This window comes from Durotheca rogersii (genome assembly GCF_024521655.1).
Source record: "Durotheca rogersii strain YMJ 92031201 chromosome Unknown GGS23scaffold_75, whole genome shotgun sequence".
NCBI classification, from domain to species: Eukaryota; Fungi; Ascomycota; class Sordariomycetes; order Xylariales; family Xylariaceae; genus Durotheca; species Durotheca rogersii.
In genome coordinates this window covers 23452-47245 of record NW_026251306.1, presented here as the reverse complement: position 1 = coordinate 47245, position 23794 = coordinate 23452, and the positions used below count along the sequence as shown (strand labels likewise).

Here is a 23794-nt window from a genome sequence, read left to right as displayed (position 1 = left end):
AAGAGGGTTCACATGCGAGTGTGGCAGTTGGTTCCTACCATCAGAGCTCATACCATCCCTATTCATTTTATTACGGACGCAACCCCTTCACTAACCCTCCGGCAATAATAGCTACGTATCGCCAAATAGCTCATCCCCGGCTAGAGAGCCAGACGGAGAAAAAAAGTACTGCCATTCTTTCTTCATCAACGGCGCCCCTTGTGCGCACAGCATGCCTCGTAAAATGATATAGGTATCTCTCCCCGCTATACCACGATGGCGAGACACCCGGGAAGCCATGCCAGCCCCCCGTAAGCGTGTCCTGGCGGGAATAGACAGGCCATGGTGGCTCGACGGAATCTAGCCCAGAGCGCTACATCCAGAGGCGCTGGGGATCGTACACGCTCTGCGGCCAGGGGATTTGCCCGAGCTCTTCAATCGTCAGCGTGGGCCGCTGGGGCTGCCGGGTCTCGGCGAGGTTGAGGCCCTCGAGACCGGCTGTCACGTTCGACGAAGTCGATCTCTCCCTCGCGTGCCGCTCCTGGCCTCTCTGGCCATGCTGGCCGGTGCGGCGGGCTCGGCCGCCGCGGCTGCCCCGATGCTGGCGGTAGTCATGGTACTCGGACCGCTTCGGCGACGATTTGATTGGCTTGCTAGACACCCCCGATTTGCCGCGAGCCCTGTTGGACGTCTCGAAATCGCCGGCCTCTTCCTCTTTGCCCTAGCGGCCAGAGTTAGCACGTATGAGTATTTACCCGTAACCCCCCACACGCCCCCAAGCGACACGGAGCGCTTACCGCTGGCGGCTCGTCGAGTACGGCCCAATGGTCAGTCGGGGCCTTAAGACTCCCAGGGGCCGTGTCGGGAGGATCGTCGTCATTGACGTCTCGGTCGCAGCCTTCTCCGGGTCTAGCCCCTTTACCAGCTGAATCGTGACCGCTAAACCGCTTCTTCTCAATTCGCTCCTGGCGGACCCGACTAGCATAGCCCCCCTCCCAGCCTCCACCGCCGCTGACAACTCGATCCCCGCCATCGCTGGACCAATCTTCGAAAACCTCCTGCTTAACCTGACACGACGTGGGCGTGGAGGTGAGCCGACGTGTGGCGCCGGACGGGTTGGTGCGTGGCATTGTCGTCTCTTCGTCGGCGGTCTTAGCCAAACCGGTGTCTGGATGACACTCCGGGAGAAGATCCTCGGCCGAGGGAGCTGCGTCGCCACCTTGAACCTTGCTGCCGGCGTCGTCGTCCGGCTCGGCCGGTGGAAATTCCGAGAGGTCTACGAGGGCGCCTCCCTTGCCTCCATCATACTTTAGCGAGGCCGACTTGTCCGTCGCAGCGGTGGCAGCAGAAGCAGCCCTGCGGACAGAAGTATCGGCACGATTCTTTAGCTCAGTAACCAAGTTCTCTAGGACACGGCGGTGGAGGTCCGAGATGTCCATGCGAGACTCGAGGAATCGGATCATCTTTTCGAGGGTTAGTAGGCACATGTAAGTAGGTATGACATGTAGAGCACCGCGGCACGCGAGCTGCGTGCGAGTAGTACAGGCGCACGTACGGATGACAGGATCCTCGCGGCCAGGCTGTCTCCGTTGGCGTGCTGGGAGACGTCCGCGAAGTAGCCGCGAAGCATCTCCCTGTCCATGTCGGTGGCCTCGACCGTAGCCAGGAGGCTCTCGACGACGTCCACGTAGAGATCCGGCATAGCGTTCACCTGCGGCAGAACTGTGACGTGAGCAAGTGGTGCTTATTGCAGAATTCCTCGGTTGCGTGGCAACGCCTACCGTATTGTGTTTGCGCGGGCGCCGGGGGAACCGTCGGGGAATGACGGCGTTATCGATATGTCCCAGCGAGACGAATTGTACGTGTAGCGGGAGGAAATAGGCGTCTGCAGCGGCCAGACTGAGGTCCTAGGATCCGACAGAGCGTACGGGAAGACACGATATATGCTTAACAGCTAAGGAAACGGGGGGTGATAAACCAAGGCAATGCCCGACCCTACGGCTTGTCTCGAGATGACGCCGATGCCTCGGAGTACAGGAGAACAGGAAGTCCGTACTATTAATTCACGCAGGCAACGTTCTCGGTAATAAGTCTGGAGGAATATATGATTTTCTCTCAATGTCACCCCTGAGAGGCAACTGGGTAGGAAGGCGTTGGAGGAAGAGGTCAATATGCGTATGGCAGGGATTGGACACCAGCCCAGATAGCTTAACCAGAGGCGATAGCTCACTTGCTTGGGCAATTCAGATGTCTGGGCCAGGGAGTGTTCCCACTTCAATCCAAGGAAGTGAATATGTATAGGGGGTGGGTGGGTGGTTGCATGAGGCATTGTTTGTTTTTCCCCGTCCTGAGCGAATTTTTTTCTGGCTGATACTTAACGGACAATAGGAACTCCTCGGGCGTTAACGTACTCTCGGAGCAACAAATTAACATGTTAACCCACAGTTGTGGCATAACGTGGCGGATAATGACTTCGAGATACGAAATGGCAAGTGTTGGACAAGTGAACAAGTGCCAGAAACGCAAGTAGATATTTAAAGGGCATCTCACCTACCTGTGTCTGGAAAAGAAACCGTGTCCTATACAAGTGGTATATATACTTAGACTTACATCCCCAATGTATTCCTGAAAGCTACGGGAGTTGCCGAGAGGGCCTCGCAAGCAGGAGAACCAGGCACTGGAGTTGTTGTCCTGACGTCCATTGTCTAGGACAAACATAGTCTTTGTAGGTGGCGGGAATCCATGGCGTGTTGTAGGGATGACTCGCGACAATACTTACCACCCAGGCTGGCGAACAGGTGTGGAAAGCCCCCAAGAGCATATCCGAGACGAGGACAATTGCTACTAGAAGTGCGAGAGGAAGGAAAGGGCCATAATTCGCTGGTTTCTGGCGATACGAACTCATTCCCACTGTTGCGTCCGTTCTTATTATGTAACTCGAGACTCAAGACTTGCAGAATAAAAAAAAGTCTTGCCCCCTTTCCAGCCAGGGCTTCGTGCGCAGGCCCCTATTTGCGTAGTGCCCCAGCCCGGCGTCATGCCCTCAGCTGCAAACCAATGCCCGGCTTACCATAGTCCGGCTTCGTCCGGTGCAGTAATAGGTATATGTGGACTCGCTCATACGAATGAATCTGGGCTGGCTCTCATAACTTTTACCCGTGCCAAGCTCGGATTCGCTCTAGCTTCCTAGCAATGAGGCCAGTTCAGCATTCTCCCGCTCTTCTCGGCGGCGGTAGTTCGCATTGCCCTTCTGTGTCGCCGCATCGCGTCCGCAACCCGAGCAAAGCGACCGGGATAAGGATAGTAGGCAGGTATAACAATAAATCCCCTCCTGCTATGTCCACGTAGTAAATCCCATCGGCCGAAAAACCATAGAGTGAGATGCGTTACCAGACCTCAGCCACTCCTCACACCCCTCCCTGCCCAGACGCGCGGGGAGAAGGGGTGGCGCAGTTTTCTGTAAAAGGGCGTAGGATATCTAGAGCTTACGCGACGAAGACAAGCGAGAGCTATTCGGCTACCGACCATCGAAAGCCGCCCAAACAACTCCCGTAACGCGGCGCGATGTAGGAGCGATGCCAGCAACTCCGGGTCTAGAAGGCAACGCGCCTCTTGCGGCCGGTGTACTTGGACGTGGCCTTGACCACCTTGCCCTTCCGCTCCATCTGCTCCTTCTTCTTGGCGATCCAGGCCTTGCTCCCCTTTTTAATCTCGCCCTTGCCGGCGCGGGTGTCGCGTCGCGAGTCGAGCACGTCGACATTATCCATGCCCCTCACCACGCCGATGATGTCACCGCCGTGGCCGTCGGCGTTGGCGCCGCCGACGGTCAGGACGAGGTAGATCTTGACGTTCTTGGACTCCGGGTCGTCCTCGAGCAGGCCGGCGCCGAACCCGGCCTTGACGGCGGCGCTGGTGATCATCCGCTTCTGCTCGTCGTTCTTGGGGTAGAACTGGCAGACGGCGCGGCCGCCCCGCCTCAGGCTCGCGTACAGGCCGTTGAAGAACCTCGACAGGCGGCCGGCCGGGGACACGTCGCTGCTCTCGGCGTTGCACAGCCACTGGATGGCGCTGATGCTGATCGCGGCGTCGAAGGTGCCGGCGCGGAACGGCACGCCTTGGCCGGCGTCGGCCAGCAGCAGGTCGGCATCGACGTCCCGCTGCAGCGCGACGTCCAGCATCGAGGCGGCCACGTCCATGCCCACCCACACGTGGGGGCCGCCCTCGTCGGGGGGCACGGAGGAGAGGATCTCGCCCGACAGGCCGCTCCCGCAGCCGACGTCGAGGACGAGGGAGGGCGACGAGAGGTTGAGCAGCTCGAGGGCGCGGCGCGTCATGTGCGCCTGGATGCTCTGTATGCGGGACGAGGTGGTGTACTTGCGCGCTTCGGCGTCATCGTAATAGGCGTCGGCGGAGCTTGGGGGAGCGGGGGGTCAGCGCGACAACGCTCCCTCTCTGGGGCAGATGTTACGAGGGCGTCGGCAGCAACATACAGAGTGTCCTCCGGCCGCGACATGCCGGGCGGCAGCGGGTGAGCGGGCAGGGCAGAGGCTGATTGTGGCGGCGAGAACGGACAGGCCGCGAAACGCGAGGCTGTGGTGGTCGTAGGATGTACTGATGACAGGTGCAGGCGTATACTAAAACCCGCTGGCTACGCGCTAATAGAGGGCCTATTTGGGTTGTGTGATTATACTGATGATTTTGTAGTTGGTTTCGGCCCATTCCATTTCTCTTTTCCCCTACGCTGTGACGATATTCCAACCCTCTTGTGGTGGTCTGCTGTTATCGTTATCGATTATCGATACGACCCCTTTACCTAGGTACCTATAGGTTAGGTACCAAAATGGTAGGCTACCCAGAGGTACCTCCTAATCTCGTTCAGGTACCTGTGCCTACCTGTGCCTACCTGTGCCTAGGAGGTACCTAGGTAGGTAGGTACCTAAAGACAAGGCCACGGTTCCCTTCCCGCACCTATAAAACAAAGACACCTCCTCGGTTGGCCTCGGGCCGGGCCACACCCATACGTAACCGCGCATTTGCGTGGCTATAGGGACTCGCCGTACTAGCATCTGGCCATCCTCTCTGCCGCACCAACCGACGACTAGCTCAAATCTATTCTACTCTACCTATTCCATATTATACCCTACCCCGGCCTCCTCCCTCGCTCCGCTCCGGACCATGACAGCGTCGTAGCCGCAACCATGTGGATTCTACCTCTCGTCGGGTATCTCGGCTCCATCGTGGGCTTCTGCTTCCTGACCTTGGCCATAGGTACGCCCGTCGTCGTTCCTCCCTCTCGCTCTACTCGCGTCTTCCTCCCTGTATCTCCACCTCTCTCTTCTCTCCATCTCTCGATTCCTCTATTTCTCTAGCCACTATAGGGCCGGGGTTGTTGACGCTGTGGCGGCTTCTCTCCAGCATCTGGCCTTTACTACCTCTCAGAGCTCGTCGAAGAACATACCGTCGTCGCGAAACGCCTCCTCGCCAGGCTCATCTACGCCATCATCGGCCTCCAGGTCGTTCTCTGTCTTGTAGATGGATTCCCGCTCGGCCTGACCCTGATGGGTGTCGCCTCTCACGTAGTCTACTTGGGCAACATGCGCCGCTTCCCCTTTGTCAAGCTGTCAGACCCGCTGTTCGTCACATCATGCGGTAGGTAGGATCCTCGGCGCCGGCACATCTTCGCCCGTACCGGCAAGTCTCACGGTTGCTGACGATCGCCGCAGTGCTGGTCCTGGTCAATCATTACTTTTGGTTCCAACATTTCTCCGAGGCGCAGCAGCGATCTTACTCGAATTTGGCCTCCATGTACGACCAGCCGGACGTCCCCAGTTTCACCGAGATTGCTTCATACTTTGGCCTGTGCGTGTGGCTCATCCCATTCGCCCTCTTCGTCAGCCTATCCGCGAGCGACAACGTCTTGCCTACCATCGGTACTGAACAACCGTCGCGCGGCGCGCACGGGAAGAGTAAGCGACAGGGCATGGTGAAGGTGGTGGTTGACAACGTGCTCTCCGCCATCGGGGAGGTGGGTCGGCTGGCAGGGTGGAAGAAGCCGGAAGACCGCTTCTGACCCCGGCGTGATAGCAGCCAGGGCTCGACCAGACCGTCAAGACGTGTACGTTTATCAACAACTTACTCCCGCTCCCAATTGGGAGAGGAACCACGGGTCGGCGAGAGAAACTCGACCGAGTCCCGGATAATAATTATCATCCCCCCCCCCCCCTTCCGGCCCTCTCCTCTCCCCTGCCTATATACGAATATGCAACACGTGGCTTGAACGTAGCCGTTTAGGCCGCCCCGGCCAGGGGCTGGGACTATGCCTTAGGGTGGGAACGGCCTGAGACAGACGGGTAGACGTGCCTCGAAGGCGCAGCATCGCGAACCACAAGGAAGAGTAGGTTGGCCCTGCACCCCTTTTCTTGGTTCACTGGAGTACATAAACCTTCCGATGATGACCGCACCAATTCATCATGCTAGATTGTATTTGAGTCGCTCGACTTTGATGCTAAACATTGGATTTTCCTGACCGGCGCCGTTTTCCCCACGCTGCCCCCGACCAGGCGAGACGCATTTAACAGGCCAGTACCTAACTAACCTTGGGTTTCGTTTACACAGGCGATGAGCACGGAGCAGCTTGGGGCCCGAGAATCGTCCGTACTGGGAAGAAGCCCATCTACGAGTCGGGGCGATCGCACGGCAGCAGTCCTACGGCGCTTACCCTCGTTCCGTGGGGATATCAGGCACCGTGGAAGACGGTCAACACGACCGACGCCAATCGCCACGGAGGCTCCGTGTCGAAGTATGCATTCACACTTATAGCACAGCCTCTAGGGAAGAAAGCCCCTGCTGCATCACCCAACACGTCAAAACGAGACGGGATCCCTCATTCGCGACACCGAACTTATAAATGCCGACGGCCAGTAAAGGGGAGAGGAGGGTGGATGGACGGCGACCGGATCGCCTAGCACGGCTCTGTAGGGGTTGGGTGTACTCGGCACCGTATGTGCAGAGCGAATGCTACTCACCACATTTTCTTTTTTCCTCGCTTCTTTGGGCATCATATAATGTACGCACGCATACCAAACAGGTTACATGCAACGAGGGGCGCATGAATATGAGATGACAAGACGAGGCTGAGCCCGTCCACAAGGCGTAAGCGGGTCGAGTTGATCTGCCACGAATTCGCGATACTCTCTAATTCCCTTCGTACGTGCATCAGATATGCAGGGATCATATACTACGTACCTGTGTGACAGGTAGTATAACCTATCGCCGATAGGGAGGCATTGTATGTACAGAGGCGGGCATACACCCACCTTCGCCATCCGGAATCAGAGCCGTACTGACCATTTAGGCACCCATATCAGAGTCGCTTCGTATCACTACACGCCTACCTATCTAAGCACCTACATGGCTGAGAAGGGGAGGAAATAATGGAGCCCACCCAGGTCAATCTCTCTACGAATGGCGGTGTTGTTGCCGTATTGCCTTTCCTGGGACTAATGTGAGAGGAAACGCGTGTTGTCGCCGCGGGGAGGGGGGGAGTGGGTTAGTAGGAGAGGAGCCTATCGAGTGGTAGAGTCTGTCTCGGTTGCAACCCCGAGCAACGGTTTCAATCCCGTACGCGCTGGTGCGGGAGGCATGTCGCCAGGGTCACCGCCGTCCCGCCTTGCCCGCCCAAATTTTTTGCCGGGTCCCGCGACTACGCCTAACCCGCCTCTCTACCCATCGCGGCCCGCGGCCTGCTCGATAGGTATAGTCTGCCTACATAGTACCTACATAGTCAGTATGCATACTCCTTCCTCGTCCCTTAACTACCCCAGCGCGATCGCCAAGCTGATATATATACAAGCATGCTCGCTCGCTCGCTCGCTTGCTCACTCGGTATTCAACTTCTGTCGCCTTCGTCCCGCTTAGCATTCCACCTAACGTACCTGCATGGCGTGACTTCGGCTTTCCGTCGCTGCTCGCCCCTTAACCATGGACTTCCGGTCCTTCGGGCGCCAGACCTGGGCCCTCACGAGGAAGAACCTGCTCATCGCCGCCGTCAGGAAGTGGTTCTCGACGCTGCTCTGGTCTCTCGTCCTCCCCCTGGCCCTCCTCGTGCTCCTGCTCGAGTTCCAGAACTTCTCCAGGGACGGTAACCGGTACGGCGTCGGCGACCCCCACCCAATCCGCAGTCTCGCCGACAGTCTCGCCGCCACACCCCGGAAGCTCGTCTTCGTCCAGTCCCCCGGCCTCGGCCCCGACTTCCGGCCCGTCTTCGACCAGCTCGTCAGGCCCCTGAGTCCCGGCCAGCTCGTCCACCTCGAGGACGCCGGCCAGATAGAGGCGACCTGCCCTGTCGACTATCACGGGAATTCGCCGTGCCACGCCGTCGTCACCTTCCGGGATTCTCCCCTGAGCGGCCGGGTCAACGCCACCTGGAACTACACCATCAGTACCGATCCCGCCTCCGGCTCTGGCGGCTTCAATGTCTTCAGCACAGATGACCCCCCCGATAGGATTCTCCTGCCTCTGCAGGCGGCCATCGAGAATGCCATGGCCAACTTGACCGTCAGCCCCGATGTCATGGCCTACACGGCGCGGGACCAGCAGCAGGCGGAGGAGGATGCGAGGATAAGCTTCATAAGTATGGCGATATACATATTATCTTATGTCTACTATTTGACCTTCTTCTCGGTCGGCCACCACGTCGCGGGCATGATCGCGTCGGAGCGCGAATCGGGCATGTCGGACTTGATCGACGCCATGAGTGGCGGAATGGCCTGGCCGAGGGTTCTAAGCTATATCCTCACCTTCGACATCCTCTACCTCCCTCTCTGGATCATCATGGGTGCCCGTAAGTCGTCGAGCCACCCCATCGTCTGGAGGTGTCCCCTAGCCCCTAGCATCGAGCAGTGTACTCGCACCTTCTTTTGCCGAACCAGAGCGCTGCCATTACCATTTTTTGGCAAATCTTCACCGGCTGGGCTACGACGAGCGCCAGCGTGTTCGGCGCTTCATTCTTCAAGAAATCCACCTTCGCCAGCCTCTGGGTCTCGCTAATCCCATTCCTGCTCGCCGTCTGCGCTTCCTTCACCGAGAACACGTACGATCCTGCTCCGCTGGGGCAGGTCGTGGCCCTCGCATTATTTTTCCCAAGCATGAACTTATCTACTTCTTCAACGCCATATGCAAGTCGCAGGCTGCCGGCATCTCCCTCAGCACGCGGGAGCCAAGCCCACTTTCCTCCTCCTTGGGCAGTATAGTATCCGGCCAGGGCCGCCAGGTGAATTGGATCTATATCACAGGCCCGTACTCCCTCTGGATCCTCTTGGCCGTCCAGATCGTCGTCTACCCGTTGCTGGCCATCCTCGTGGAGACGTTCCTACACGGAAACAACCGCCACCGGCGAACTTTAACAGCACACCAGAGGCTACAGGGTCTCATATTGCCATCGAGACCCGAGACCTAGTCAAGCACTACCATCCGTTGCCGCTCCGAAAGTTATTTTGCTGCTGCGCCCGCACCCGCACCCAAGTTACAAAGGCGGTCGACGGCTTGAACCTGGTGAGCCAGAAGCGCCAGATCCTGTGCCTCCTAGGTCCGAATGGCTCCGGAAAGACGACGATGCTGAACATGTTGGCAGGATTCCAAAGGCCTACTGGCGGTTCAGTGAGTATCAACGCGTCGCCTTCACAAATGGGTAAGCAGCATATTCATGAGAGCGTACGATTTGGAGAGGACTTCGGCTAATCCTTCCCCTCCCCCGCCCCCCCCTTTTTTCAATCTTCGCAGGAATACGCCCCCAGCAGAACGTGATGTGGGACCAACTGACTGTCTACGAGCACCTCTCGATTTGGAATTGCCTCAAGGGCAATGTCGAAGATGCAGCAGCCCTCGACCGACTCATCGAGAAATGCGACCTTGTACTTAAGAAAAACAGCCTCGCAGGAAGCTTGAGCGGAGGCATGAAGCGCAAGCTACAGCTAGCCTGCATGCTCGTCGGCGGCTCCTCCATCTGTCTAATGGACGAAGTCACGTCCGGCCTCGACCCCCTTTCTCGCCGCGTCATCTGGAACGTCATCCTCAGCGAGCGGTCCCGGAGAACCATGGTGCTGTCGACCCACTTCCTCGACGAGTGCGAGGTCCTGTCGGACCACGTCGTCATCATCACCCTCGGAAAGCTCAAGTGCCAGGGAACACTAGCAGAGCTCAAGAACCAATATGGTGGAGGCTACCGCGTGTACGTCCCCAAGACCGAAGACGTCTCCGCGGTGCCTTACCCGATAGCCGAAGAGCGAGACAAGTTCATCTGCAGAACGCCGGACTCCGCATCCGCTGCCCGGCTCCTGGGCTCTCTCCCGAACGCGAAGAATGAAGAAGTCTACATCACCGGCCCTACGATCGAGGACGTTTTCCTCAAGGTCTCCGAGGAACCGCATACCCTCATCGGCGAGAAGGTCGAGGAGATCTCCATCAGCGATGCCCAGCCGAGCAGGCAGAGAGGACCACAGGTTGAGCCGCCTCTGTGGCTCACGTACTCGCAGCAGATCCAGGCCCTCTTCGTAAAGCGAATCCAAGTGCTACGCTCGAATTGGTGGCCGTACTTATTCGCCCTCGCCATCCCGCTCATCGCGACGTACTTCCTAGGTGAACTCCTGAGAGACTACGAGACGCCGGACTGCAACAAGCTGGTCTCGTTCGCTTCCCGGGAACAGAGGATGTCGATTAGGAGCACCGGGAACCTCGCATTAGGACCCGAGTCCCTCAACGATACTGTCGCACAGATAATCGACGATCTTTTCGGCATCATCCGCTACGAGTGGGAGACCGGTCCTTTTGTTCAGAACTCGCGCGTCGAGCTCGAGGACTTCGTCAGGACGCATGGGAGGAACATCACGAGCGGCGGTGGAATCTGGATGGGCGATGATAACAGTGCCCCACTCATCGCTTACACCCCCTTGTACGGTATCAACAGCCCCGAGCTCCTAAATATGCTCAACCAGGCACGCAGCGGCGTGCCCATCGCAGGCTACACGTCGTCGCTCCGCTCGTACCACCAGGCCGAGGGTGGCGAGTCTGTGACCTACGTTACCATCTTCTGCCTACTGCACACCTTGTACCCAGCCTTCTTCGCCCTATATCCAGCCTTCGAGCGGCGATCTCTAGTACGAGGTCTGCAGTACTCGAACGGCGTCCGCCCGTTTCCCCTGCTGTTTTCGTACTGGATGTTCGACTTCATGTTTGTCCTGGTCATCTGCGCCGCCTCGACCGCTATGGTGGCCCCAGCTGCCCCCTGGTTTGGCCCCGGGTACGTCTGGTTTGCGCAAGTCCTATACGGCCTCGCGGCAACCCTCTTCGCTTACCTGGTCTCGCTCGTGGCCCGCTCGCAGTCGTCAGCCTTTGCCTTCTCGGTGCTATTCATGTGCATCATGTACGCCCTCTCGGTCGTCACACTAGTTGTAAGCCCCTTTTCGTTTATCCCTATCTCTCCAAACTCTGCCACTCATAACGGGTAAAGACTGATTTCGGAAAGGTATTACAAACAACGGACGGCGCCAACCAGATGGCCAACGACGGAACCACCTTCGGACTAGGTATCACATTCCCGATCCAGAACCTGATGCGCGCGCTGGCAATCAGCCTGAATATGTACATCATACGCTGCCGAGGTCAGACCATGATCACGGATGGGGGATCGATATACGCCTACGGAGGACCCATCATGCTGCTAATTCTTCAAAACATCAGTCTCTTCACGCTTCTCCTCTGGCTCGAAGGGGGCAGCTTCGCATGGCTCAGGCGCACCAAGGCTCTCCCACCCGCCATCTCCACGGCCGATATTGAGATGACGGGAGTGTCGCCGGCCGGCCGCCCCGACGTCGACGCCGAGACAACGCGAGTCGAAGCCTCCAAATCGGACCTGCTTCGTATACTACACGTGTTAAAGAACTTCGGATCCAACATCGCCGTCGATAACGTCTCGCTCGGCCTCCAGGAGGGCGAGATCCTCGCACTGCTAGGCCCGAACGGCGCGGGCAAGACCACGATTATCAACATGGTGCGCGGCGACCTCATCCCGAGCAGCGGGCGCATCTACCTCGAGGGCGTCGACGTGCTCCAGCACAGGCGGCTCGCGCAGAAGCATCTCGGTGGTAAGTTTATATGATCGGCCTTAGGTCCCCTAATTTTCCCGGACGCTAACCAGAGAAATCTATCGACAGTCTGCCCGCAATTCGACGCGCTGGACCTGCTCACAGTACGCGAGCACTTGGTCTTCTACGCGCGGTGCAAGGGCGTTCCCGACGTCGCGGACGCAGTGTCGCGCGTGATGTCGCGCGTCGGCCTCACCGCGCATGCGGCAAAGCTCGGGTCACGGCTGTCGGGCGGGAACAAGCGCAAGCTGTCGCTCGCGATCGCGCTGCTGGGCGATCCGCCGGTGCTGCTGCTCGACGAGCCAAGCTCGGCGATGGACGCGGCGTCGAAGCGGGTGTTGTGGCGCGCGCTGCTCGCGGCCGTGGCTCCCGGTCGCTCCGTCCTGCTGACCACGCACTCGATGGAGGAAGCCGACGCTCTCGCGACGCGCGCCGCCATCATCGCGGGCCGCGTCCTCGCCGTCGGCTCCACCCAGGCCCTGCGCCGTGCGCATAGCAACGAGTATCACGTCCACCTCATCCTACGCAGCGCCCCGCCGTCCGGGGTGGAGGAGATGCGCGGCATCGAGGACTGGGCGCGGCGCACGTTCGGCGGAGCCGTGCGATTCGAGGGCGAGAGCCTCGGCGGCCAGGTCCGGTTCCTGGTGCCAGCCGACAGCGAGGTGCCCTCTCCGGCGGCGCCATCCGGCGCCCGGTGGCCGCTTGATGGCAGTGCTGGCGATGATGACGGGGTCGTGTCCCCCATCTCGCCGGCCACACCGCACACGGCGACACGCAGTTTCACGCGGTACCTGATCGACACGCTAGAGGCGCACAAGGACGAGCTTGGAATCGACTGCTACTCCATTTCGGCGGCGACGATGGAATCGGTGTTCGTGAAAGTAGTCAAGGAGAGCGACGCAGCCGAGGATGAGCGGACGGAGATGAAGCGGAGGTGGCAGCGGTAATGACAAGTGCCTACTGGGGAAAGACCATAACATCTTCTCCCTTCGTTCTCCCCGTTCGGTTAACATGTGGGTTTTCCTCGTTCTGGGGGGACTCTATAAGCGCTTACGGATGCCAAAAGTCTATAGTGTGTTGCTGCGTGATACCTACTTAGTAGAATAGATTTCCTGTCTCGACTTATCCGGCTGAGCTGATGCATCCTGATTTGGTGCGGCGCGGTGCGATTTACAGTCGAGAGCTGAAACGCCGCCATGTCATCGTAAGAATGAACTATGTTCACGTCCCCCGACCACTACGTATACGCACCTAATATCGAGCATGCCGGTTAATATAGGTATTCGTTCATATTCGCTAGCTAGAGTCTCTTGAAGGGTTGTCGTGTACCCAAGGGCTGAGTTCCTGCTTCTTCTTGTTCTTCGCGGATTCACATGAGTATACCTCCCCATCCCCGTCCAGGATGCAGGGATACCCGTAGGTGCCGAACAAACAGGCAAAGCTCGTATTCTTAGCGAGGGCACGACATGCGCGCGATCCTACCGTGTTCGCCTAGCCGAAGGACAGATCTGGGACAACGCCAGAGTGAAATTAGACTTTGCGAGTCACGCGAATAACACCGAGTGACCGACTTCTCTGCGTCTGCGCAGGTGATGAACGCGTCGCATATCGACAATAATGAGTGAACTTGGCTGGCATGCATGAAAGCTGCCTGAGAGGAAAGTAGGGCGCCCTAACCATGCGAAGCTCCCTAGCCTACGAAAGAGTCGCATCCTTACCAGGCGCCAGCTTTCGGTAACCTCATCAGCATCCACATCGTCGCAACCCCGGTGTTGGATCTCGGAGCGCGCTGTGTCGGGGCCGAGACACGCGAGGCCGACCCGCCCGGATCGACGCATGCACATTACCTAGTGAAACGGTATCTCGTGGAGGATCGCGGACGAAGGTGGGTTGTGTGTGGCTTTGATGCTGGTGCTGAACGTCACGGCAAGGTATACCTACCTCCCGCGTGGGCTTAGCTGGATGGCACAGGGAGGTACGTTGTTCTTACGGCTCACTCGCCTCTCCGTAGTGAGTCTCTGTAGAGATACCTACAAAGGGGGCCTCCAAAGAGATGTAAAGAGGTTACCGGACTTGCGAATTACGGCGGGCCATCCTTACGAAATACGGCTCTCCAGCCCCAAGCCAAGACCCGCCAGCGGTGCCAAGTTGACGCGGGGTGCTAAGCGGAGGTCTGACCTCAACAATCAGCCGGGGCCACGAATGGTGATTCTTGAACCTGGCTCGGAATCGATTACGTAGGTGTCTACTTAATTTCATGCGTGCTGCGGCTATCGTGTGGATTGCCGAACGTCTCCTTTCCCTTTTTAATTAATACGATTCAAGGTGTTAGAAGGGGGAGGGGCCTAAACCCACATGACCCCGTCGCCAAATTGTGACAGGAATGAGATCTGAACGCGTCTGCCGCCGGTGGGGTCGGATCTGAGATTGGTTCGGAGGGAAAGACATGAGAAGGTCTAGTACCTCACCCGACAATTCTCGGCTGATAGGCAAGGGCCAATGAGACAGATCTCGTGCCCAACTGTAAGCGAGCGTCCGACTGTTCTGTCTCTCCGCTCTCGGGATCAGAACACGCAGAGAGGGAGACGGAGGGAGGAAAGACAGCCAGTTCCGTCCCGCTGCGAGCCACTACTATAGGTATGTGAGCCGAGTTGCGACTTGGCGGGGGAGTGATGGATGAGTTGACACGTCGGCGCCGAGCGTATCGTGACGGGTGTCTGTCTGTGTGTCTGCCGTGAGCTGGCCGCACGTGGTAGCCGGATTGAGATCTTAGGGAGGAATAGGCGTACGTATAGATGACATAGCTACGTTATGTCTAGGGAGGTAGGTAGTTATGTTAGAGACAGAGAGAGAGAGGTTTCGTAGAGGAGGAGGGATGATGGGTCAAGTTTAACCATCCCATCGATGCCGCGCATGTGAAGGCGTCGCCCGCGGGAGGTACAGATTACCTACTGCAGTACATGGCGCCTCTAGGGACTTATAGTGTATACCGAAGGTATCTGTGTTGAGTATCAGGTGTCTACGGAGTACCTAGGTACAGATGGAGATGCAGACACACGTCACAGCTTCGTTCCACTTTTTCCCGCATCCACCGCCAGTTCCCCCTCGGGCCAGTGAGCGGCTGCCAGATTTCACTACAATTGCCCACCGGCCAGACGGTGGCTCAAATCCACATAAATCTACATAAGCCTACACAATATACACAACTCCCGTCCATAACTTGAGTGCCTTTCGAATTCATAGGTGAGGATAGGTCAGAAAGGTGAAAGGCACCTCCCTGTCCCATGTCTAGGTGCCTGAAAAAATAGGTAGGTAGGCACCCGACCGGTGCACACACAATAGGCAATAGACATAAAAAGTATTGCTCCCCTTCTCTCACCTCCTCTCCCACTCTCTCCCACCACAACCCTCAGCACCACCACCCTCTTCCTTCTTGTCGATGGGGGACGCGGTGAAGGTTCTCTTCGTGTGAGTAGGCAGATACAGAGAGACGGAGACAGAGGCACACGACATTGGAGAGAGAGACGGTTTCAACACCACCCCCGGCTCCAGTGGAGTACCGGTCTCCGGAATAGCAGAATCTTCCACGACCAGGGGGACGAGGGGGAATACCACCTGTCGGTATTACCCTGGGCGTTGGCCACGATACGATACGGAATATCGTCATCACCCTGCCGATCTCGAGAGAAGACGAAGCGGAGGAACTCCCATAATAAAAAAAGGAGAGAGAGAGAGAGCTTGGCCATCGCTCTCCTCGCTCCCGATATCCAGCAGAAGAGGCATACGGGCTGTGTTGCAAGACGCGGACTGATATACTGTCCGAGTTCCCTCCACCCCCGCGAACCCCGTCGCCGAGCCTAAAATATACCTACCTAGGCGGTGCACGCAGAGACCAGGTACGTAACCTCCCAACTGTGGCCCCCCTATTCGTCGACGTGCCCAAAGCCGGCTGGGTCTCGCCAGGCACGTAATTTTAAAAATAAAAATACCCAGGTCTTGAAATTTACTAGGTCATTTTCTGACCAGACCCATATTCTTGACAGATCTCCCTCTCTCTTATATCAACCACCTCGAGACCTGCCTCGACGACACGAGATATCATCATCATCATCATCAACAACAACAACGACGGCACCAATACTTACCCATCTACTAGCGCACCCATCCTCGATTTCCGGCCAAGCTTCACCGAATACCACGGAACCGACCAATCCCAATTGCATCATATAAAAGCTCCCGTCCTCCTACCAGAATCCAGCTCTCTTCTCCAACCTAGCAGCAAAGCTATCTTTCCTCCCGCGTCTCAATCGACTCGATCCTATTCACCCTACCGACATGATGGCGCGCATTCAGATCCCCATTGACGTCTTGACGTCGCGCCTCAACCTCCAGGACCGCCTCGCTGGGTTACGCAACACCCCCCTCTCCAGCCGTTTCGCCAACATGCGCCCCGTCAGCGAGTTCCTCGACTTCAAGCGCCTCTCCAAGCCCGCCAACTTTTCCGAGGTCCAGTCGCGTGTCAACTACAACCTGGGCACCTTCTCGAGCAACTATGCCCTGGTCTTTGTGCTGCTCAGCATCTACGCCCTAATCACCAACCCCCTCTTGCTTTTCGACATTGTCCTCCTCGTCGGCGGCATGTGGCTCCTCGGCCGGCTCGACGGCCAGGACCTCATCATCGGCACTTTCCACGCCACCTCCTCGCAGCTCTATACCGGTCTGCTTGTCACCTGCGGTCTTCTATTTCTCATTGCATCGCCTTTCACCACCGTCCTGTGGCTGATTGGTGCGAGCGGCGTCGTCATCGTTGGCCACGCTGCTCTGATGGACAAGCCTATCGATGAGGCTTTTTCTGGGGAGGCGGTCTAGGTGGTCGGCCGCGAGCTCCCGAATTTACGCCCCATTGGGGAAGACCATCGAGGCGTCCGCGGAAGGGACGGGAGGCGCCAACAGGGGACGAGCACGGTATCTGGGATACGGGGCGCCGGGTTATCGAAGAATTGGATGGGGACGATACGGATACTCGTGGCGGTGCTGGCGCCAGCGCTGGCTCGCTGGCTTTATCTGGTAAGAGACGATTCGCCAGTGATCCGCTTCGGTTCACTGGCATAGATTTGGATGGTGGCACTCGGCCACGCGACGGTTATGCTTATCAACAATCTGACGACGATAACGACGATAACGACGACGGCTCGACAGAGGACGACTCGCGCGCCGGCTCCGAAGACACGGAAGACGAAAATCAAATTCTCGACAGGGAGCTCGAGGACGCTCTGGTGCAATCCGCCCTTTCGAGGATACGCAGGGCCAAGGCCAAGGGTAGACAGGATGTCAAGCTGAACAAGGAGGAGCTTGCCGCTCTCGAACGCAGACGGAAACGGCTTCAAGCCGAAGCCGAGGCGGCAAAGCGACTTAACGGCGGCGATCGCAAACGCAAAGAAAAAGAGCATCGGTACGCCGTTCCACTATCTCATTTCGATGCTCCTTCACAACACAGCGGGCCGTCGGGTTCCAGCGAATCTTTGACACGCCATGCCCTACCCTCGGCCACAGATCCTAGCCAACAGCTCACCGGTCCCCCCATGGGACGCTTCCCACCACCTCACGCCGCTCGCACACGCTCTCGCTCGCGCGCGGCATTCTCCCGTGATCCTCACCCCGAAACGCAAGAAACTGTACCTTTCGATTATCAGTACGTAAATGCACCTTCTAATCAGCGCCACGTCTCCGACACCGCAATCAGACCCTCGCCTTCACACAGGTCTCCGTCGTCCCAAGAGTACAGGGATCCCTTTCAGTACCAAACGGAAGGTCCGCGCGCGCCCTATACCGAGGGTACCCCGCCCGGAAGATCCAGTGTATCCGGCCCGCGCAGGAGTACCCGCGCCGCAGTCAGGGTTAGCCCGGGACCCGAGAGCAGCGACGAGACGAACGAGGAAGGCTATTACGACGAGCCGAGAAGGGGCGACGATCGCAGGAAGAGTACCCACAGCCCGTCGAGGAATCGTGGCCGAGAGGCTATCGTGGTCGAGGCGGCCTCGCCAGAGCCAGAGCCGGAGCACCGACGGTCCAGGAGCAAGAAGCCTTCCCCGCCCGACCAGCCGTCGGGGAAGCGGAAATCTGTGAGTAGCGGCAAGAAGCGCAGAGGAAAGTGAAGGGTGTCGGGAACGTCAGGATCGATCGTCACGACAAGCTAGAGCATAGTTGTACACGTAATAATATAGGGACCTTTATAGACCATGTTTAAATCTGCATCTGTTTGCTTTTTATATCTCTCTTTTCTAGCATGGACTTCCTTCCTCGTGCCCTTTTGCATTTCTCGGTCTTTTCGCACCATCCAGAGGCCTCGGTAAGCGGGACTTCCTAGAAACAGGCTCCTACCGTACCAGTAGTCCAACCTCGGGGGTATAATGTCATTACTATATCGTCCCCCAGTCATAACCGTACATCCGATATAAAGAATGAGGAGAAAACGAAATAAAGAACAGAGAGATTCGTATCCCAGGTCCGCATCCAAAAGCGGAAAGTCTCCAACCCGACCAGCCAGTCTCACGCAGCGACGCCCAGCCGTTACGGTGCGAGTCATCCTTTCACTCCATCGAGCCGCTTATAGCGCCTCGCCATTAGATAAAGAGAGGGTTTCTGGCGTGAGAGGCTATCTCCGGCACTCCTCGTCACTCGCTCTGCTCAGCTTTAGGAAAAAAAGTTTTTTATACCGTCGAGCAAGCCTCCGCCGGCTTCGTCGCTGCTGTTCCCGTGGTACTCCCTCCTCCTCTCCCACTGGAGATTGCCGCTGCGGCCGCGCTCGACGAACGCAGCATCGCTGCCGTAGCCGCTGTAGCCGGAACCGCCGCCGCTGCCCCCTCGGGAGACCATGCGCACGGCCTCGCCGACGAGGCCAGCGCTGCCGCCGGAGCCGGCGCGAGCAGCGACGCCGAGCATGCGCTCGATGAAGGGGGGCAGGCGCATGCCGAAGCGGGCAAGGAGGGCGGTCAGGGCGCCGCCGGTGACGAGGGGCATGATGACGAGCATGAAGACCTTGATGGGGTGGCGCTTGGCGTAGTGGACTAGGTCGCGAAGCAGGCGCTTGAGCTTCTTGAGCATGCGCTGGAGGAAGGAGGACCGCGGCTGCCGCTTATAATACGAACCCGAGCGGCCTGGGAGGTTGCGAGATCAAGCGCGGCGTTTGTTAGTCGGGACTGGAGCGGTTCGGGAACGAGATTCGCGATTCGCGCGCCACGCCAAGGTCTCCTCCTCCCAACCCCCCGATCGCAAATACATCCTCACCACACCTGGCCCCTCGTCGGGAGAGGAAGAGGGATCTAGGCTCTAACACGCGGAGGGCAAGAAAAGGAGAGAGGGAGGCTCACCCGAACTAAAGACGCTCCGGACGCTGTTGTTGCCGAGGTTGAAGAAAGAGCTTCGAGAGTCGCTGCCCTTGCGATGGTGGCCGGGGTAGCTACGGGATGACCGGTGCGAGCGCGAGGAGACGGACTCGCCATCCCAATCGAAGAGGCCCATTTTGGCGAACGGTTCGAATATATTGATGTCTGTATATATAGACAGGTACAGGGAGGAACCCGCGAAGCCAGTTTTTTAAGTTTGTATATGTAGTTGGAGGTTGGGCCGGCGTGTTTTGATGTTGCCGTTGCTTGCTCTCGGTCCCAGTGTAGGTCAGATGGTTCTCTAGTATATGCCTAATAGGCAGAGACAGAGAGAGAGAGAGAGAGAGAGAGAGAGAAGCTCTGTGAAGAAGAGCCCACAGCTTCGGCCAAACCACGGCGGGGCCAATTGAGAAGCCTCAATCTCTTGTCGACTTATAGTGCGTGCTCGGATCAATCTTCCTGGGGTGTTTTTCGTCCCGTTCCCCCTGTCTCGCGAAATCGATGCTACGGACGCACCAGCCAGTCTGCGAACACCTGCGTATGTACGTGATACGTAGGTATGTAGGGCGTTGGGCTATCCACTCTAGCGGTAAGGCGACGACGGGGCACTGGGCGAGGAGGGACTGGACGACCCAAAACCAAAAATATAATAATAAAATAAATAAAATAAGAGGGAGGGAGGGAGAAAGCGATCTCGAGGCTCGGGAACTGCGAATGAGAGAGGCAGGATGGGCTGTTGACCGACAATTACGGTGGCTGGGGTCCCTCCAGTGCAGGCCAGGGTGCAGTTAGAGGCACACAAGGGCCAGGTACACACACATCGGGCGTGCATTAGGACTCCTAAACCTCCAGCTCGTAGGTAGATCTGGCCCCTGCGGATATGCCAAGACTGTCACCCGTGCAGAGCGGAGCGGCGGCGTGCGTTGCTCGAGCCACTGTGGTTGCTAACGCCGTACTCAACTGTCCAACCGGGGGGGTAAGCAGAGCTGGGTACGTTGGCGACGTGCCAACTGGGGAGATATAGCAGGTCTACGTCTCCCGACAGGTAGGGGACTCGAGATGGCGACGCCTTTCTGTCGAGTTGAGCTGGACGTACGTGGCGGGCGATGCGGAGACGACGCGAAAGTAAGACTGCCATGGCCGGAGGGTGGGAAAATTCGGAGGTCACCACAAAGGCGCTCTCGAGAGAAGACGGCGGAGTTGTTGAGATATAGGTAGGTAGGTACCTACTGTGGTAAAGCCATCACGTCACAAGTCCAGGCCCCGCACCCAACCAACTATCCGTAGGTACCTATCTACATGTCTATCACCGTCCGGCTTCCATTCTGTACCTCGCGTAAATAAAGACCCTATTGACAGATCTCCCGAGAGCCTCTATTGCTAGACGCTGTTTTCTACCTGCGCATCATACCTAACATCATTATTGTCAAGTCTTTCTGGTAGTCGGGATCCGGGAGTAGACACCGCTTTCATAGCACCTACAGAGCATACCGGGGCTCACGATGGGCAGCAATAAGGCGCCTCCCAATTATTGTAGGTGCATGCGAATCGCCTCCCCCCCCCCTCTCTACGTAATGCAACCCTACCAACACGGCGCCAACGACAGATAAGATCCTAGAGATCCCCGAAACCGCGACCACCCAACATATCCGCGATGCCTATAAGAAGTGTGTATTTGTACCCATACCCGACCCTTCTCGTCGCTCCTCTTCCCATCCCTTCCCTAAGCTTGTCACGCACAAACCCACCCTCGCTAACGCTTCCTACCCCTCCGTCTTAGAGCGGCTCTCAGGTCCCACCCCGACAGAGTCCCCGCCGATTCCCCCGAGCGCGCTGCGCGAACGCGCAAGTTCCAGCTCGTAAACGATGCTTACTACACACTATCGGACGCTTCGAGGCGGCGCCAGTACGACGCGCAGCGGGGATTATTCGGCGTTGGTGGCAGCAGCGCCGGAGGACGCAGCAGCGCTGGCGGCAGCTCGGAAGCCGGCGGGACCTCCTACACAGACCCTTTCGAAGGCGTAGACGACCCGGAGGAATCCGTGCCGCCCGACCAGGGCGGCGGGGGGACGCAGAGCACATACTCGTGGGCCTGGAACTTCTTCACGGGCCAAGGAGGCAACACCCCGGGAGCGCAGCAATCGCGACAGCGGGCCGAGGATGCGCAGTTCGAGGACGTGTTCGAGGAAATGCTGCGGGAAGAGGGGATGGCTGAGCCGGACGGCACCAACCGCCCGACGCCCAGGTTTTGGAGCATACTGGGCGCGGCCAGCGGCAGCGTGCTCGGGTTCATCGTCGCGAACGTGCCGGGGGCGATGGCCGGCGCCGTCGCGGGAAACCGGCTTGGCGCGGTGAGGGACGCGAGGGGGAAGAGCGTGTATGCTGTCTTCCAGGACCTGCCGCAGGACGACCGCGCTCGGCTGCTTGCGCGGCTGGCTACGAGGGTGTTCAGCCAGGCCGTCGGAGTGTAGTCAACACCCCCACGCGCGCGCACGGTGTAGCTCACGCCGGGTTAAGAGGCCATTCCGAACCAGAGTCTGGTAGGTTAGGTAGGAGGTAGGCAACATACCCAAATTGGCCAATATTAGTACAATAGGTTCGGTGGCATATGCATATAAACAGTGGGAATTACGTAGGTATGCAATTCCTTAGGTATGTGCGTTTTGGCTGGCTCGCTTCCTGTGATCTCACGATATTGGGAATCAACTAATATGTGAGTCTTTAGGATGCTGAACCCGGGCCTGATCTATTAAGAGGATAACTAGGAGCTAGAACCGCTAATTGACGAACTTATGAGTACATACAGCTCTTTTTACAGTGAATACGAGCATGCCAGGGCCCCCCTTCGGGGGGCCGTAGGGGTTTTAGTTTATTTAAAGGATAATTAGGAATTAGGTTATTTACGATACTATTATCTATTATATAAAACGTTAATATTTATCCTATCTAGAGGATAGTTATAATACGTTAAACCTTTTATTATATTAATTTATTTATAAAGGTAATTTCTTTATAAAAATACCCTTATAAATAACCTTATAAATAACCTTATAAATAACCTTATAAATAACCTTATAATTATAAAGTTATTTTAAAGATATTTTATTTTTATTAGCTAAAAGTTCGTATAGATTATTTAAAGGAGATATATCTAATAAAATCATAACATACGTAATAGGATCCTTATTTACTTACTAATACGTTTATTATCTACCTATTTTAATCGTATTAATAAATAAATTAATTTAGGTTAACTTTTCTCTATTTAATCTAAGTTGGTTTTTCCTTATTTAATCTAGGTTAGTTTCTTCTTATTTAATCTAGGTTAATTTCTTTTTATTTAATATAAGTTAATTTCTCTTTATTTAATCTAAGTTAATTTCTCTTTATTTAATATAGGTTAGTTTCTTTTTATTTAATCTAGGTTAATTTCTCTCCGTTTAATTAAGAATTTATTATGAACTAATTCTTTTTCGTAGTTAAATTAAATGTCGATTCTTACTTATCCTTTTTCTCCTAGCCTTTAGAGAGGTTTTAAGTTTTCGATACAAAAACCTAAAGAAGTATAAAGTGCTTTAGCGTATTTTATTTATACTTTACGGTATATAGTATAGTAGTACGGTAGATCTAGGCTACGTAGCATTTTCGATGTTTATTTATATAAGTCGCGTACTTATATTTTCATTAGTTAGACTTAGACCTATAGTTATTATAGCCATTATAGCTATTAGCTATTTATTCGTTTCTTGCCATGCTTTTTTAGCTATCCTCCTTTACCCGTTTCTAGTAGTCTCTTCTTTCCTTTCCTAGCTGCCGTTTTTAGCTAGTCGATTAACCGATTATAGCTATTTATAGCTGTGATCTTAGTTGATCGGTATTATAGCTATTTATAGCTATAATCTTAGTTAATCAGCATTAGGCTAGTTATTAGTAGTTAGGTAGCCCTTTTCGTACCTCCGTTAGCGTACCTACGCTACTTTTATTTAATAGGTATATAAAAGGTACTTTAATTAATATATAATATTAATTTAATTTATTATTATCTTATTATTACTTTAGTATTATTATTATTCATTTATTATTTTATTTATTATTTTATTTCTAAATTTTAATCTTTATATTACTTTTTAATTTTATTAAATATTATATCTATTACGTAAAAAACTATCTATTAAGGAGGAGCAGAGCGTACGCGATACTAGTAACCCGGATAGGTTTACTCGAAAGTATACTCTATCGAAGACTATAGTACGTACGATGGTCCAAGATAGATAAAACTAATATCGCTAT

At 55.9% G+C, this 23794-nt stretch overlaps 8 protein-coding genes across 8 annotated transcripts; 5 read left to right on the top strand and 3 right to left on the bottom strand.

Moving 5' to 3' along the window:
- Window positions 1–631: 631 nt before the first annotated feature.
- Window positions 632–1780, bottom strand: GGS23DRAFT_591011 (uncharacterized protein). The gene is made up of 2 exons (XM_051517726.1): window positions 1761–1780; window positions 632–1690 (listed from the first exon to the last, which is right to left on the bottom strand). The coding sequence occupies exon 2, from the start codon at window positions 1464–1466 to the stop codon at window positions 714–716; it is 753 nt and encodes a 250-aa protein (XP_051366999.1). The 5' UTR covers window positions 1467–1690; window positions 1761–1780; the 3' UTR covers window positions 632–713.
- Window positions 1781–3572: 1792 nt separating this feature from the next.
- Window positions 3573–4492, bottom strand: GGS23DRAFT_601698 (S-adenosyl-L-methionine-dependent methyltransferase; the record flags this gene model as incomplete). The annotated part of the gene is made up of 2 exons (XM_051519226.1): window positions 3573–4392; window positions 4470–4492. The coding sequence occupies 2 exons, from the start codon at window positions 4490–4492 to the stop codon at window positions 3573–3575; spliced, it is 843 nt and encodes a 280-aa protein (XP_051366998.1).
- Window positions 4493–5177: 685 nt separating this feature from the next.
- GGS23DRAFT_608357 (transmembrane adaptor Erv26) lies at window positions 5178–6049 on the top strand (the record flags this gene model as incomplete). The annotated part of the gene is made up of 3 exons (XM_051520193.1): window positions 5178–5247; window positions 5395–5628; window positions 5703–6049. 3 exons carry the CDS (start codon window positions 5178–5180, stop codon window positions 6047–6049), a joined length of 651 nt encoding a protein of 216 aa, XP_051366997.1.
- Window positions 6050–7959: 1910 nt separating this feature from the next.
- GGS23DRAFT_620295 (P-loop containing nucleoside triphosphate hydrolase protein) lies at window positions 7960–13066 on the top strand (the record flags this gene model as incomplete). Its single annotated transcript, XM_051521089.1, has 7 exons — window positions 7960–8821; window positions 8881–9095; window positions 9125–9345; window positions 9387–9667; window positions 9760–11426; window positions 11501–12119; window positions 12189–13066. 7 exons carry the CDS (start codon window positions 7960–7962, stop codon window positions 13064–13066), a joined length of 4743 nt encoding a protein of 1580 aa, XP_051366996.1.
- A 2924-nt stretch (window positions 13067–15990) lies between these two features.
- On the top strand, window positions 15991–17084 carry GGS23DRAFT_502616 (prenylated rab acceptor 1). Its single transcript, XM_051514487.1, has 2 exons — window positions 15991–16015; window positions 16276–17084. The coding sequence occupies exon 2, from the start codon at window positions 16455–16457 to the stop codon at window positions 16986–16988; it is 534 nt and encodes a 177-aa protein (XP_051366995.1). The 5' UTR covers window positions 15991–16015; window positions 16276–16454; the 3' UTR covers window positions 16989–17084.
- A 210-nt stretch (window positions 17085–17294) lies between these two features.
- Window positions 17295–18427, top strand: GGS23DRAFT_502589 (uncharacterized protein). The gene is made up of 2 exons (XM_051514486.1): window positions 17295–17571; window positions 17673–18427. Exon 2 carries the CDS (start codon window positions 17702–17704, stop codon window positions 18272–18274), a length of 573 nt encoding a protein of 190 aa, XP_051366994.1. The 5' UTR covers window positions 17295–17571; window positions 17673–17701; the 3' UTR covers window positions 18275–18427.
- Window positions 18428–18543: 116 nt separating this feature from the next.
- On the bottom strand, window positions 18544–19822 carry GGS23DRAFT_502778 (uncharacterized protein). Its single transcript, XM_051514488.1, has 2 exons — window positions 19490–19822; window positions 18544–19294 (listed from the first exon to the last, which is right to left on the bottom strand). The coding sequence occupies exons 1-2, from the start codon at window positions 19638–19640 to the stop codon at window positions 18813–18815; spliced, it is 633 nt and encodes a 210-aa protein (XP_051366993.1). The 5' UTR covers window positions 19641–19822; the 3' UTR covers window positions 18544–18812.
- A 1184-nt stretch (window positions 19823–21006) lies between these two features.
- GGS23DRAFT_601693 (DnaJ-domain-containing protein) lies at window positions 21007–21975 on the top strand (the record flags this gene model as incomplete). The annotated part of the gene is made up of 3 exons (XM_051519225.1): window positions 21007–21037; window positions 21111–21171; window positions 21285–21975. 3 exons carry the CDS (start codon window positions 21007–21009, stop codon window positions 21973–21975), a joined length of 783 nt encoding a protein of 260 aa, XP_051366992.1.
- Between the last annotated feature and the right edge of the window lie 1819 nt (window positions 21976–23794).

Coding starts and splice junctions, on each gene's coding strand:
- GGS23DRAFT_591011 (XM_051517726.1), bottom strand. CDS start 1,466: ATGTGCCTACTAACCCTCGAAAAGATGATCCGATTCCTCGAGTCTCGC.
- GGS23DRAFT_502616 (XM_051514487.1), top strand. CDS start 16,455: ATGATGGCGCGCATTCAGATCCCCATTGACGTCTTGACGTCGCGCCTC.
- GGS23DRAFT_502589 (XM_051514486.1), top strand. CDS start 17,702: ATGGGACGCTTCCCACCACCTCACGCCGCTCGCACACGCTCTCGCTCG.
- GGS23DRAFT_502778 (XM_051514488.1), bottom strand. CDS start 19,640: ATGGGCCTCTTCGATTGGGATGGCGAGTCCGTCTCCTCGCGCTCGCAC. Junction 19,295..19,489: donor CCGGAGCGTCTTTAGTTCGG/GTGAGCCTCCCT, acceptor AACGCCGCGCTT/GATCTCGCAACCTCCCAGGC.